The 13,267-nt window shown below is 41.1% G+C and overlaps 1 protein-coding gene across 2 annotated transcripts in view; it reads left to right on the top strand.

Annotated features, from left to right (window-relative positions):
- Window positions 1–13,267, top strand: part of Sec23a (SEC23 homolog A, COPII coat complex component) — an 88,481-nt gene that overhangs the window by 38,674 nt on the left and 36,540 nt on the right. For both annotated transcript variants that reach the window (XM_045154390.1, XM_045154391.1), the window contains 5 exons: window positions 1,519–1,677; window positions 6,245–6,360; window positions 8,200–8,323; window positions 11,005–11,085; window positions 11,971–12,060. In XM_045154390.1, coding sequence (XP_045010325.1) covers window positions 1,519–1,677; window positions 6,245–6,360; window positions 8,200–8,323; window positions 11,005–11,085; window positions 11,971–12,060 — 570 coding nt within the window. The remainder of the gene's footprint in view (window positions 1–1,518; window positions 1,678–6,244; window positions 6,361–8,199; window positions 8,324–11,004; window positions 11,086–11,970; window positions 12,061–13,267) is intronic.

Below are 13,267 nucleotides of genomic sequence, written 5' to 3'. Positions count from 1 at the left end.
TAGGAGGATCATGGGATCTCATATATTTAGACCCTGTCTGCCTAGGAGGAGCACGGGATCTCACATATTTAGGGCTCAGTTCCTTGAGAGTGTGCTTCATGTTAGATACCTGCTGCAAGTAGTAGGTTGTCACCTGTACTTCTGAGTGAGGGTTTCTTTGTCTGTACCTCCTCTGCATTGGGATTACAAGTACATATCACTGCACAGCATTTTATGTGGAAACTAGGAATCTGAATTTAGGTCCTCATGTTATGTGGCAAGCACTTTATCCCCAACCCCCTACTTTTGTTTCTCTGGTACTGGGGATTAAACTTGTCCTTGAGTGTGCTAGCCTTTACTACTAAACTAAACCTGCAGCTCTATTTCCTTATTCTTTTTTTTTTTTTTTTTTCTCAAGGTAAGGTCTCACTCTAGCTCAGGCTGACCTGGATTTCACTATGTAGTCTCAGAATGGCCTTGAACTCATGGTGATCCTCCTTCCTCTGCCTCCCTAGTGCTGGAATTAAAGGCGTGCACCACCATGCTCAGCTTGGAAATTTTTTTTTATGAGCAAGAGAGAGAGAAAATTGACATGCTAGGGCCATCAGCCACTGCAGTTGAACTCCAGATGTGTGTGCCATCTTGTGTGCATGTGTGACCTTGTGTGCTTGTATCACTTGGTGTGTCTGGCTTATGTGGGACCTAGAGAGTAGAACATGGGTCCTTAGGCTTTGCAGGCAGATGATTTAACTGGTAAGCCATCTCTCCAGCCCTTATTCTTTTTTTTTTTTTAATTTATTTATTTGCAAGCAGAGATGGGGAGGAAGGGAGGGAATGAATGAATTGGTGTGCCAAGCCCTCCAGTCTCCAGATGCATGTGCCATTTTGTGTATCTGGCTTTACATGGGTACTGTGGAATTGAACCCAGATCATTAGGCCCTGCAGGTAAGTGCCTTAACTGCTTTGCCACCCCTTGCTTAGTCTTTTAATACTTTTAATACCCATTTCACTAATACCTTAGGAGGAGGGGGAAATAGATAGTGTGTTCAATCCATCAGCTTCAGCTGGAATTATAAATCATGTTCATGTTTCACATAAGTTAAACAGGGCTGGAGTGATGGCTGGAGTTAGTTAGCAGTGGCAGAGGAGGTCCTGGTGCTTCCATATTCTTTCTTTTTCTCTCTTAAATAATTAAAAGTAGGATTTTAAAAGAAACATCTTCAAACAACTGCTGTGTTGTAAATTTTACTTTAAACATTTCTTTATTTTTATTTTCTTGTTTTTTTGAGGTAGAGTTTCACTTTAGCCTAGGCTGACTTGGAATTCACTATGTAGTCTCAGGGTGGCCTTGAACTCAGCAATCCTCCTACCTGTGCCTCCCAAATGCTGGGATTAAAGGTGTGTGCCACCCTGCCTGGCTTAAGTGTTTATTTTTTAGATAATACATTCATCTAGAAATATTAGAATTTGTTATAAAAATGTATATTCATATGTTTCGTTTTTCTTTAACTTACTTAATAAATTGCTTTTTTCCATTAGTGTACTTTTCCCAACACTGGTGCTCGTATCATGATGTTCATTGGCGGTCCTGCTACCCAGGGGCCTGGAATGGTGGTTGGAGATGAACTGAAGATACCTATAAGATCATGGCATGACATTGAAAAAGACAATACCAAATATGTTAAAAAGGGAACTAAGGTATTTTGTTTTTACCTTATTAGAAAATGTTTTCCTCCCTCCCTTCCCTTCCCTCCCCTTCCCTTTCCCCTTCCCCTTCCCTCCTCCTTCCCTCCTTCCCTCCTTCCCTCCTTCCCTCCTTCCTTCCTTCCTTTCCTTCCTCTATCTTCTCTCCTTTTCTTCTCTTCTCTTTCACTACAAGATCACACTCTAGTCTAGGCTGACCTGAAACTTACTCTGTAGTCCCAGGCTGGCCTCTAACTCATGGTGATCCTTCTACTTCTGTCTTCAATTAAAATTTTTTTTTTTTAAATTTTGTTTTGTTTATTTACTTGCAAGGAGAGAGAGAGAGAGGGAGGTAAGGAGGGAGGGAGAGAATATGAATGAGAATGGGTATACTAGGGCCTCCAGCTGCTGTAAACAAACTCCAGATATATGTGCTCATTTGTGCATATATTCTTCATGGGTACTGGGGAATTAAACTCATGTCATTAGTCTTTGCAGGCAAGCACCTTAACCACTATGCCATCTCTCCAGTTCCACTTTTGTTTTTTTTCTTTGAGGTAGGGTTTCACTCTAGACCAAATGGACCTGAAATTCACTATGTAATCTCAGGGTGGCCTTGAACTCATGGTGATCCTCCTACGTCTCTCTACCTCCCAAGTGCTGGGATTAAAGACATGCACCACCATGCCCGACTCAATTTTTTTTTTTTAAGGTTGATAAAATTTTAATCTTGAAACCTTTTATTTGTTCCTCAAAATTAATATGAATAGGAAATGTTTTCTTTTTTTAAATTTCATTTATTTATTTTTTCTTTTTTTAATTGACAACTTCCATGATTATAAAAAATACCCCATGGTGATACCCTCCCTCTCCCTACTTACCCCTTTGAAACTCCACTCTCCATCATGCCCCCTCCCCATCTCAATCAGTCTCTCTTTTACTTTTGATGTCATGATCTTTTCCTCCTCTGATGATGGTCTTGTGTAGGTAGTGTCATGGATGTCCAGGCCATTTTATGTCTGGAGGGAGCACGTTGTAAGGAGTCCTACCCTTCCTTCGGCTCTTCCATTCTTTCTGCCACCTCTTATGCATTAGACCCTGAGCCTTGGAAGGTGTGATCGAGATGTTACTCAGTACTCCAGTCACTTCTTTCTAGCACCATGATACCTTCTGAGTCATCCCAAAGTCACTGCCATCTGCAAAGAGAAGATTCTCTAGCCAAAGTGAGAGTAACGTTAATATAAGGGTATAAATATTGAGAGAAGTGCTTACTGGGCAGTTTGATAAGCATAGTATATACATTTATCTAGACATCAGCAGATGTTACACCCCAGGGCTCATGACTACCCCTGTTTTAAGTTTTCAGTATCAGGGTTGTATTCCCCCCCTCCCCCCCATGGAGCAGGCCTCCAGTCCAATTGGAGGGCAGTTGGTTTCCCCCATGACAGACATGCCGCTGTTGCACCCATTGGCTCATTTGGGCTGGCTGGCCAATTATAAGGCTTGCAGTGTCCACTGTTGAGTATCTTCACTGGCGGTATTTCTTTCTTCCATTGAAGTACATGTAGAACGGCTTCTTCCAGCTTTCTGTCAGCTGGTCTACATGGAGGAGGTTATCAGCTCAGTTCCAGCAGGATTTTTCAGTGGGCTTGCGGCCCAAGTATGTGGAGTCTTCAGCAATAGGGTCTTACCATCTATTCCTGGTGGGAAACCAAGGGCCTTGGCAATGGCCTATAATGTTTTGGGGGCATCAGGGACCTCCCTGGCCAAAACTCACTGGAGGTATCCCATCCCTGGCACTGAAAATTTTCTAACAATGATCTATGGCTCCTGTCATTGTCCGAGACTGGAGGGTTCCATATGATTTATTTGCATCCTCTTAGATTTTGATTAGCCCTCCCTCTACCTTTCCTTTACTTAATCTTTTCCCCTGACCTCACTTTGGGGAAATGTTTTCTTTTGATGGGAATGGAAGAACACACAGAAATCTAATGGGAAGTCTGGAACTAGAATTGTCAGTCAAAATTGGAGAAATACTCTTTCTTCCTTGATATGTTGTTAAAGTTTAACGTTTAAAATACTGCCTGGCGTGGTGGTCTCAGCACTTGAGAGGCAGAGGTAGGAGGATCACTGTGAGTTCGAGGGTACCCTGAGACTACATATTCCAGGTTAGCCTGGGCTAGAGCGAAACATTACCTTGAAAAACCAAAGCTAAAAAAAAAAAAAAAAGAGACACCACCAAATAATAATAATAATAATAATAATAATAATAATAATAATAATATAGTTGCTAGTAGGTGCCAATAGGTAACTCTACAAAGATTTTTTTTTTTTTTCTGGCTTTTGAGGTAGGATCTCTCTCTAGTTCAGGCTGACCTGGACTTCACTATGTGGCTTCAGAGTGGCCTTGAACTCACAGCAGTCCTCCTACTTCTGCCTCCCGAGTGCTGGAATTAAAGGCATGTGCCACCATGCCCGGCCAAAGAAGTTTCTTTAGAGGGGTGCTCTCTGTGCCTTTTACATATTCGTGTTGCAAAATATCTCAGGATTTGATTGTTAAGTTTCAGGTTTTCCTTTACAATTTTTTTAATTATTGACAACTTCCATAATTATAGACAATAAACCATGATAATTCCCCCCACTTTCCCTTCACAACTCCACTCTCCATCATATTACCTCCCAATCAGTCTCTTTTATTTTAATCTCATCATCTTTTCCTCGTATTACGCCGGTCTAGCTCAGGCTGACCTGGAATTCACTATGTAGTCTCAGAGTGGCCTCGAACTCACGGCGATCCTCCTACTTTTGCCTCCTGAGTGCTGGGTAAAGGCATGTGCCACCATGCCTGGCTTTTTTTTTCCTACCAAGGTAGGTTCTTGCTCTAGCCCAGGCTGACCTGGAATTCACTATGTAGTCTCACCTGGCCTCAAGCTCAAGGTGGTCCTTTTACAAGGCATGTGCCACCATACCTGGCTTCTCTCTCTCTCTCTTTTAAAAAATATTTTAAGCTGGGCGTGGTGGCACATGCGTTTAATCCCAGCACTTGGGAGGCAGAGATTAGGAGGATTGCTGTGAGTTCGAGGCCGCCCTGAGACTACATATTGAGTTCTAGGTCAGCCTGGACTAGAGTGAGACCCTCCCTTGAAAAACAAAAAACAAACAAACAAAAAATATATTTTATTTTATTTATTTATTTGAGAGAGGGAAAGAAGGGGGGGTGGTTGATGGAGGGAAGGAGAGAAAGGATGTGCCAAGTCAAACTCCAGATATATGTGCCACTTTGTGCATCTGGCTTATATGTGTCCTGGGGAAATGAAACTGTGTCCTTAGCTTTGTAGACAAGTACCTTAACCACTAAGAAATCTCTCCAGCCTCCGTATATACATATTTTTTCTGAAGCAGGGTCTCATTTTAGTCCAGGCTGACCTGGAATTCACTATGTTGTCTCAGGGTGGCCTTGAACTCACAGTGATCCTCCTACCTCTGCCTCCCAAGTGCTGGGATTAAAGGCATGAGCCACCAAGCCTGGCCTCCCATTTATTTTATTTTACTTTAAAAAATTATTTTATTATAATTAAGTGCTGAAATTTCATATGGGCATGAGCCACCATATCTTGCCTCAGTATGTCTTTCTTTAAATATTGCTTAGTTAGGTTTGTCTAGAAATAGTGGTTTTAAAGTAAAGGATGTGAAAATGTCAGACTTAAAAATGTTTTCTTTGAAATGGAGTCTTGCTATTCAACCTCAGAGTTGTCCTAAATTCATGATCTTCCTCCTCAGCCTCCTTTGTGTTGGGGTGTCCAGCTGAAAATGTCAATGTCTATAAGTTATTGTATCATTTAAAATTTACGTACTTTTGGGCTGGGGGGAGGATAGCGTGGTGGTTAAAAGTGCTTGCTTGCAAAACCTGATGGCTCAGGTTCGATTCCCCAGTACTCATGTAAATCTATATGAACAAAGTGATACATGCATCTGGAGTTGTTTGCAGTGCAAGAGGCCCTGGTGTGCCCATTCTCTCCCCACCTCTCTCTTTCTGCTTGGAAACTAATAAAAATATTTTAGAAATTTACTTTTTGTGTGTACCTTCTTCATGGGCACATGCATGTCATGGTGCACTTGTAGAGGTCAGAGGATAACTTCAAGGCATGTTCCACTTTGCAGCCAGCTTTACGTGGCTCCTGGGGGTCCAAACTCTGGTTATCAGGCTTGCAGAGCAAGCACTTCTACCTGCTGCACTTTCTCTGCAGCTCTTGTTTTTTTTTTTTTTTTTTTTTTTGAGGTAGTGGCTTACTCTAACCCAGGCTGATCTGGAATTCACTCTGCCATCTCAGGGTGACCTCCAGTTCACGGTGATCTTCTTACCTTGGCCTCCCAAGTGCTGGGATTAAAGGCATGCATCACCACACCCAGCCCTGTTGTATACCATTTTTATGACACATAACAGAAAATTAACTGAGAACAAGTCATATGCAAATTATGATGAGTTGAGGTTTTAGTCTGAAAATATTTTAAGTTATTAAGAGAATCATTTATAGGATGATTATGTTTATGTATTACTTTGAATTAATTAACTCTTTTATAGCATTTTGAAGCATTGGCTAATCGAGCTGCTACAACGGGACATGTTATTGACATCTATGCATGTGCATTAGATCAGACAGGTCTCCTGGAGATGAAATGCTGCCCTAACCTTACTGGGTATGTATTTACCTTTCTACTGGCTCTGTAGTTATAATCTAATAACAACAGCTTGCAAATATAAACCAATAATGACAGTGTAGGAAAGTAAAAAATTCATTGTCTTGCCACTTCAAGGCAACAATTATTAACAGTTCTTTGTGAGCAAAACAAAGAAAATTTATTGAGAAAACAGTGAGAAAGCCCAGAGACTGTAAACAGTTATGATGTGTCTTCTGTAGAGCTCATTTTTAAGTTTTTTCTAAAATGCAGAATTATAAAGGCACAAATTCTTTTTGCTTTTTTTTTTTAAATACATTTCTTAAAATACCTACTTATGACCAAGTATATCCTCTTAAGTATAGTACTTGTCAAAAGAAAAGATTAAGCTGGGTGAGGTGGTGCTCCCCTTTAATCCCACTAGTCTTCCCAGGCCTTAACGAATGAGCCATATCTCCTGCCCCCCCTTCTTTGTTTGCTTTTTGAGGTGGTTGTGTTTTTATTGTTATTTAAAATACCTATATGGAGAAGCATAAATATTTTCATGTATATGTTTATTTACATTTTCTGTTTCATTCATAGGGCTATTCTGGACATATTAGCAGTTCTTTCCTCCATTTGGGTTTTATTTAACTGTTTTCTACTTGATGGGTGTTATTGCTTTTTAACTCTTTTTTTTTCTTTGCAGAAGGAATTTAGTCCTTTATTTTGCATTTTTCATTTCTGTCTGGTTTTTAGCTTCTCTAACAACACTAGGGATATTATAGGCTTAGAGATACAAGTCCCTGCCAGCCTGGCTACCCTACACACAGAGCCACTGAGCCTAGTTAAACCTTTAGGACCTGTGTAGAGTAGAGACCAGGCCACAGGGTGTGGGGCAATGGCTTTTCCTGATCAAATCTTGAGAGACCTTGTTCAGAGTGGAGATTGGACCCCAAGGTGTGGAGCAGTGGCTTTCTCTCTCCCTTTTCACTGCTCTAGCTCTCTGCTCTGTGACTCAGTTTTCTTGCCACGCCCCTCTGGAGGTGGTTTGGGGAAACTGGAGATAGAACTGGAAGGGATTTAGGAAGAATTTTTTTTATTATAAAGTGCTGCAATAAGCCGGGTGTGTTGGCGCACGCCTTTAATCCCAGCACTTGGGAGGCAGAGGTAGGAGGATTGCCATGAGTTCGAGGCCACCCTGAGAATCCATAGTGAATTCCAGGTCAGCCTGGGCTAGAGACCCTACCTCCAAAAAAAAAAAAAAAAAAGTGCTGCAATGAATTTCTTTTACCTTATATATACTATTTAAAGCAGAATTGAAAAAAATTGCTAGCTGGGTGTGGTGGCTCATACCTGTAATACCAGCACTTGGGAGGCTGAGGCAGAAGGATTGCTGTGTTTAAGGCCAGTCTGGATGTACAGTAAGTTCTAAGCTACGTTGGGCTACAGAGGAAGATCCTGTCTCATCAAAACAAGAAAAAAAGAGAAAATACTAGAGTTAATATGCCCTTAGAAATGAGATTATAGGGTGGGGTTGTTCTCTGTTATATTTATATTTCAACAATTAATGGTAACATAACATGTCTTAGGAACATCTTAAAAAGTTTTGGTAATGGAAGCCGGGCGTGGTGGCGCATGTCTTTAATCCCAGCACTCGGGAGGCAGAGGTTGGAGGACCACTGTGGGTTCAAGGCCACCCTGAAACTACAGAGTGATTTCCAGGTCAGCCTGAGCCAGTGTGAGACCCTACCTCAAAAAAACAAAAACAAAAAAATAATTTTTTTTTTGTAGTATAAAGTGGTAGTTCATTTTTCTCTTAATACATGAACTCAGTTAATTGTTTCATATACATTGTGTGTTTTTTTTCCTTCTGTGCAGAGGATACATGGTAATGGGTGACTCTTTTAACACTTCCTTATTCAAACAAACTTTTCAAAGAGTCTTCACCAAAGATATGCATGGGCAGTTTAAAATGGGCTTTGGTGGAACATTAGAAATAAAGGTAAGAGCCAAAACTTGACAATATGTGATATGTTTATTAAGAGAGAACCCTTGTAGGCTTGACCATAATTTAAAAATATTATTCAAATTATTATCTGCTTAAAATAATTTTTTAAAAATTTCTATTTATTTACTTGAGAAAGAGGCAGAGAGAGAGAGAGAGAGAGAGAGAGAGAGAGAGAGAGAGAGAGAGAGAGAGATTGGTAGTGCCAGGGCCTTCAGCCTCTGCAAACGAACTCCAGGTGCATGCACTCACTACCTTTTGCATCTGGCTTACATGGGTCCTAGAGAATCGAACCTGGGTCCTTTGGCTTTGCAGGCATATGCTTTAACTGCTAAGCCATCTCTCCAGCTCAGTCATGATTATTTTATAATAAAACCTTGAGTTAGAAATTTTGATCCCTGAAATGATGTGTTGCTAGTAAATGTACAATGAACCCTTGAGCATTTCTGAATAATTGTTATAAAAGTAGAATTTTTATTTATTTATTTATTTTAAAAAGCCAGGCATGGCGGTGCATGCCTTTAATCCCAACCACTTAGGAGTTAGGGCTAAGAGGATCACTGTGAGTTCAAAACCACCCTGAGACTACATAGTGAATTCCAGGTTAGCTTGGGCTAGAGTGAGAACATATCTCGAAAAACCAAAAAAAAAAAAAAAAAAAAAAAATAGAGAGAGAGTGAGGGAGGGAAGGAGGGAGGGAGAGGGAGAGAGAATGGCACACTATGGTCTCCAGCCACTGCAAATGTAGTATTCCATATGCTTGTGTCACCTAGTGCATTTCACTTTACATGGGTCTTAGGGAATTGAACTTGGGTCCTTGGCCAGCAGTCACTTTAACTGCTGAGCCATCTCTTGGGCCCAGAAAAGGTGTGTCCATTTTTTAAATTGAGCACTTTAAATATATGAACATATTGCAAATTGGTTGTATTCCCATTTGGTTATCCCCTTTTGTCCCCTACCCCTACCCCTATTTTACTGAATTGGCCCCTTTTAGTGGGGATATCACTGTGGGGTCATAATGCACCAGTCAGTTCCTGTGAGGAGAACAGTGCCTCACAGTATGCTTTCCCACGTTTAGCTCTTTATTCTTTCCACAATGTTCCCCAAGCCTTGGAGGGCCTGTTTATCTACTTTGATCAAATCTGCTTTCATTCTTGGCTAGAGACTTGCTTTTTACAGGTACAGCAAATACTGGGGAGACTCAAGACCCATCAGAAACAAGAGGAAGTATAGCTTGTTTTGAAATTGGGGGGTTATTTTCATAGAAGTGTTTGGTAATTGTCATTTAAAATTTTTTTTTATTAGCATACAACAAGTTAGGTCAACCTGGAATTCACTATGTAGTCTCATGGTAGCTTTGAACACACAGTGATACTCTTACCTCGGCCTCCCAAGTGCTTGGATTTTTTTTCATTTTATTTATTTATGTATTAGACACAGAGGGATAGAGGGAGAGCGAATGGACATGCCAGGGCCTCTAGCCTCTAGCCTCTGCAGATGAACTCCAGATGCATGCACCATGATGTGCATCTGGCTAATGCAGGACATGGAGAATCAAACCTGGGTCCTTAGGCTTCACAGGCAAGTGCCTTAACCGCTAAGCCATCTCTCCATCCCAGTGCTTGGATTCTTTTATGACTTTTTTTTTTTTCCCCCCTGAGGTAGGGTTTTGCTCTAGCTCAGGCTGACCTGTTATTCACTATGTAGTCTCAGGCTGATCTTGAACTCACCTCCTACCTTTACCTCCTGATTAAAGGATTAAAGGTGTGTGTCACCACACCTGGCTGACTTTAAAAAAATATTAAAATTTTTTTTTATTTATTTATTTGAGAGCGACAGACAGAGAGAGAGAAAGAGAGAGAGAGAATGGGCGCGCCAGGGCTTCCAGCCACTGCAAACGAACTCCAGACGCCTGCGCCCCCTTGTGCATCTGGCTAATGGGGGTACTGGGGAATGGAGCCTCAAACCTGGGTCCTTAGGTTTCACAGGCAAGCGTTTAACTGCTAAGCCATCTCTCCAGCCCTTAAAAAATATTTTTATTTATTTGAGAGAGAAAGAGAGAGGGAGGGAGAGAGAAAGAAAGAGAAGAGAAAGAATGAGAATATTGTTACATCAGGGCCTCTAGCCATTGCAGACAAACTCCAGACACCAGTTCCACCTTGTACATCTGGCTTTATGTGGATACTGGAGAATTGAGCCTGGGTTCCTTGGCTTTGCCAGCAAGTGCCGCAACCACTGACTGAGCTATCTCTTCAGCCCATTAGGTTAGTTTTAATGTTAGCATATTTTCATTGACTTTTGAGTTTCAAATGTCGAAGAATACCAATTTACATTCTTAAATATTTAAAAACATCTGAACTTGTCTTTAACGAAACCAGATATACCATTCTTTAAAAATTAAAAAAAAATTTATTTATTTGAGAGAGAGAAAAAGGCAGAGAGAGAGAGAGAGAGAGAGAGAGAGAGAGTGTGTGTGTGTGTGTGTGTGTGTGTGTGTGTGTGTATGGGTGCGCTAGGGCCTCCAGCCATTATGAATGAACTCCAGACACATGCACCCCCTTGTGCATCTGGCTTACATGGGTCCTGGAGAATCAAACTTGGATCCTTTGGCTTTGCAGGCAAATGCCTTAACCACTAAGCCCTTTCTCCAGCCCAGATGTACCATTCTTATTTTGCAGACCTCAAGGGAAATAAAGATTTCTGGAGCTATTGGACCCTGTGTGTCTCTTAATTCTAAAGGACCCTGTGTGTCTGAAAATGTAAGTCACTTTTATCCTCCCTTTTTTCTGTATTTTCAAGGTAGGATCTCACTCTAGCTCAGGCTGACCTGGAGTTCACTCTGTAGTCCCAAACTGGCCTTGTATGCACAGTGATCCCTTACTTCTGCCTCCTCAGTGTTGGCATTAACGGCGTGAGCCACCATGCCTGGCTTCCACCTTTTTTTTTTTTTTTGTTTTTTTGAGGTAGGGTTTCACACTAGCCCAGGCTGACCTGGAATTCACTATGTAGTCTCAGGGTGGCCTTGAACTCATGGTGAGCCTCCCACCTCTGCCTCCCGAGTGCTGGGAATAAAGGGGTGCGCCACCACTCCCAGCATTCCACCTTATTTTTGAGACAGGGTTTTACATTGAACCTTGAGTTGGCTAGATAGCAAGTTCTAGGAGTTTCCCTGTCTCCACTATCTCAGCTCTAGGATTACAGAGGTGCATGCACCATGGGCACCATGGGATGAGAATTCAGGCCCTTGTGCTTGCCTAGCAAGTACCTTTCCCAAGTATACTATCTTCTCAGTCTTAAACTTAAAAAAATATTTTATTTTTATTTATTTATTTACTTGACAGAGAGAAAGAGGGAGAGAGAAAGAATGGGCGCACCAGGGCCTCTAGCCACTGCAAATGAACTCCAGATTCATGCCCTATCTTGTGCTTCTGGTGAATGTGGGGCCTGGGGAATCAAACCTTGGTCCTTTGGCTTTGCAGGGACGTGCCTTAACTGCCAAGCCACCCCTCCAGCCCTAGTCTTAAACTTTTTAACATTCATTGAATTAGTATGAAACCTGAATTTTTTTCTTAATATGTAGTATACTGCTACATTAATACATTATATTCTGTAACTTTCAAACATCTTCTCTTTTATTTTTATAGGAGATAGGAACAGGTGGCACTTGTCAGTGGAAGATATGTGGACTCAGTCCCACTACAACCTTAGCCATATATTTTGAGGTTGTGAATCAGGTATGAAGTTGTATATTTTAATATTGAAACTAAGCAAAAACTTAGGTTCTGATCTTGCATATGAAATTCATATTTTTTTTTCTAGTTCTGTGAAGAATGTCATTGGTATTTTGATAGGGAATGGGAATGAATCTGTAGATTATGTTGGGTAATGTGGACATTTTAATAATTTAAATTCTTGCTATTCACAAGCAAAGATGTCTTTCCATTTGTTATCTCTGTTTCTGTCTGTATCTTTTTCTTTTTCTCTGAGGATTGAACCCAAGTCCTTGCTCTTACTAGGCAAGTGATTCACCCTTGAGGTGCCCTCCAGTCCTTGACTTCTTTTTTTTTTCCTTTGAAATAAAAAAGAAATTCTTTTTAAAATACACTTAATTCACTTTGAGAGAGAGAGAGAGAGGGAGGGAGAGAGATATAGAGAGAGAAAGAGATAGATAATGGCCATGCCAGGGCCTCCAACCACTGCAAATGAACTCCAGATGCATGTGCTTCTTTTGTGCATCTGGTTTGTGTGGGTTTTGGGGAACTGAACCTGGGTCCTTTGGCTTTGCAGGCAAATGCCTAAACTGCTAAGCCATCTCTCCAACCCCAAATTAAAAAAAAATAATTATTTACTTGACACAGAGAGAGAGGCAGAGAGGTAGGGAGGGGAGGGGGGGAGGGAGGGAGGGAGAGAGGGAAGGAAGGAAGGAGGGAGAGAGAGAATGGGCACACTAGGGCCTTCAGCCACAGCAAATGAAATCCAGATGCGTGTGCCACCTTGTGCATCTGGACAGTGTAGGTCCTGACTCGAACCTGGGTCCTTTCATTTCACAGGCAAATGCCTTAACTGATAAACCATCTCTCCAGCACCCCTTGACTTCTGTTTTCAGATAATTTACTACTAATATATATATAACAGTCTTATATAGTATAGTAGTTATTTTCGTATAGTAGTTATTTTCTCATTTCTGGGACAGAATACCCAACTATAAGTAATTTATGGAAGGAAAGGGTTTATTTTGCCTTAATGTTTCCAGGGGAAGCTTTTTTTTCTTTTTCTTTTTTTTAAAAAAATTGTTTTTAATTGGCAACTTCCATAGTTGTAGACAATAACCCATGGTAATTCCCTCCCTCCCCCCACTTTCCCCTTTGCAACTCTACTCTCCATCATACCTCTTCCCCCTCTCGAACAGTCTTTCTTTTATTTTGATGTTAACATTTTTTC

Source organism: Jaculus jaculus, chromosome 7 (genome assembly GCF_020740685.1).
Source record: "Jaculus jaculus isolate mJacJac1 chromosome 7, mJacJac1.mat.Y.cur, whole genome shotgun sequence".
Classification (NCBI taxonomy): Eukaryota; Metazoa; Chordata; class Mammalia; order Rodentia; family Dipodidae; genus Jaculus; species Jaculus jaculus.
This window is presented reverse-complemented; position numbering and strand designations above follow the sequence as displayed.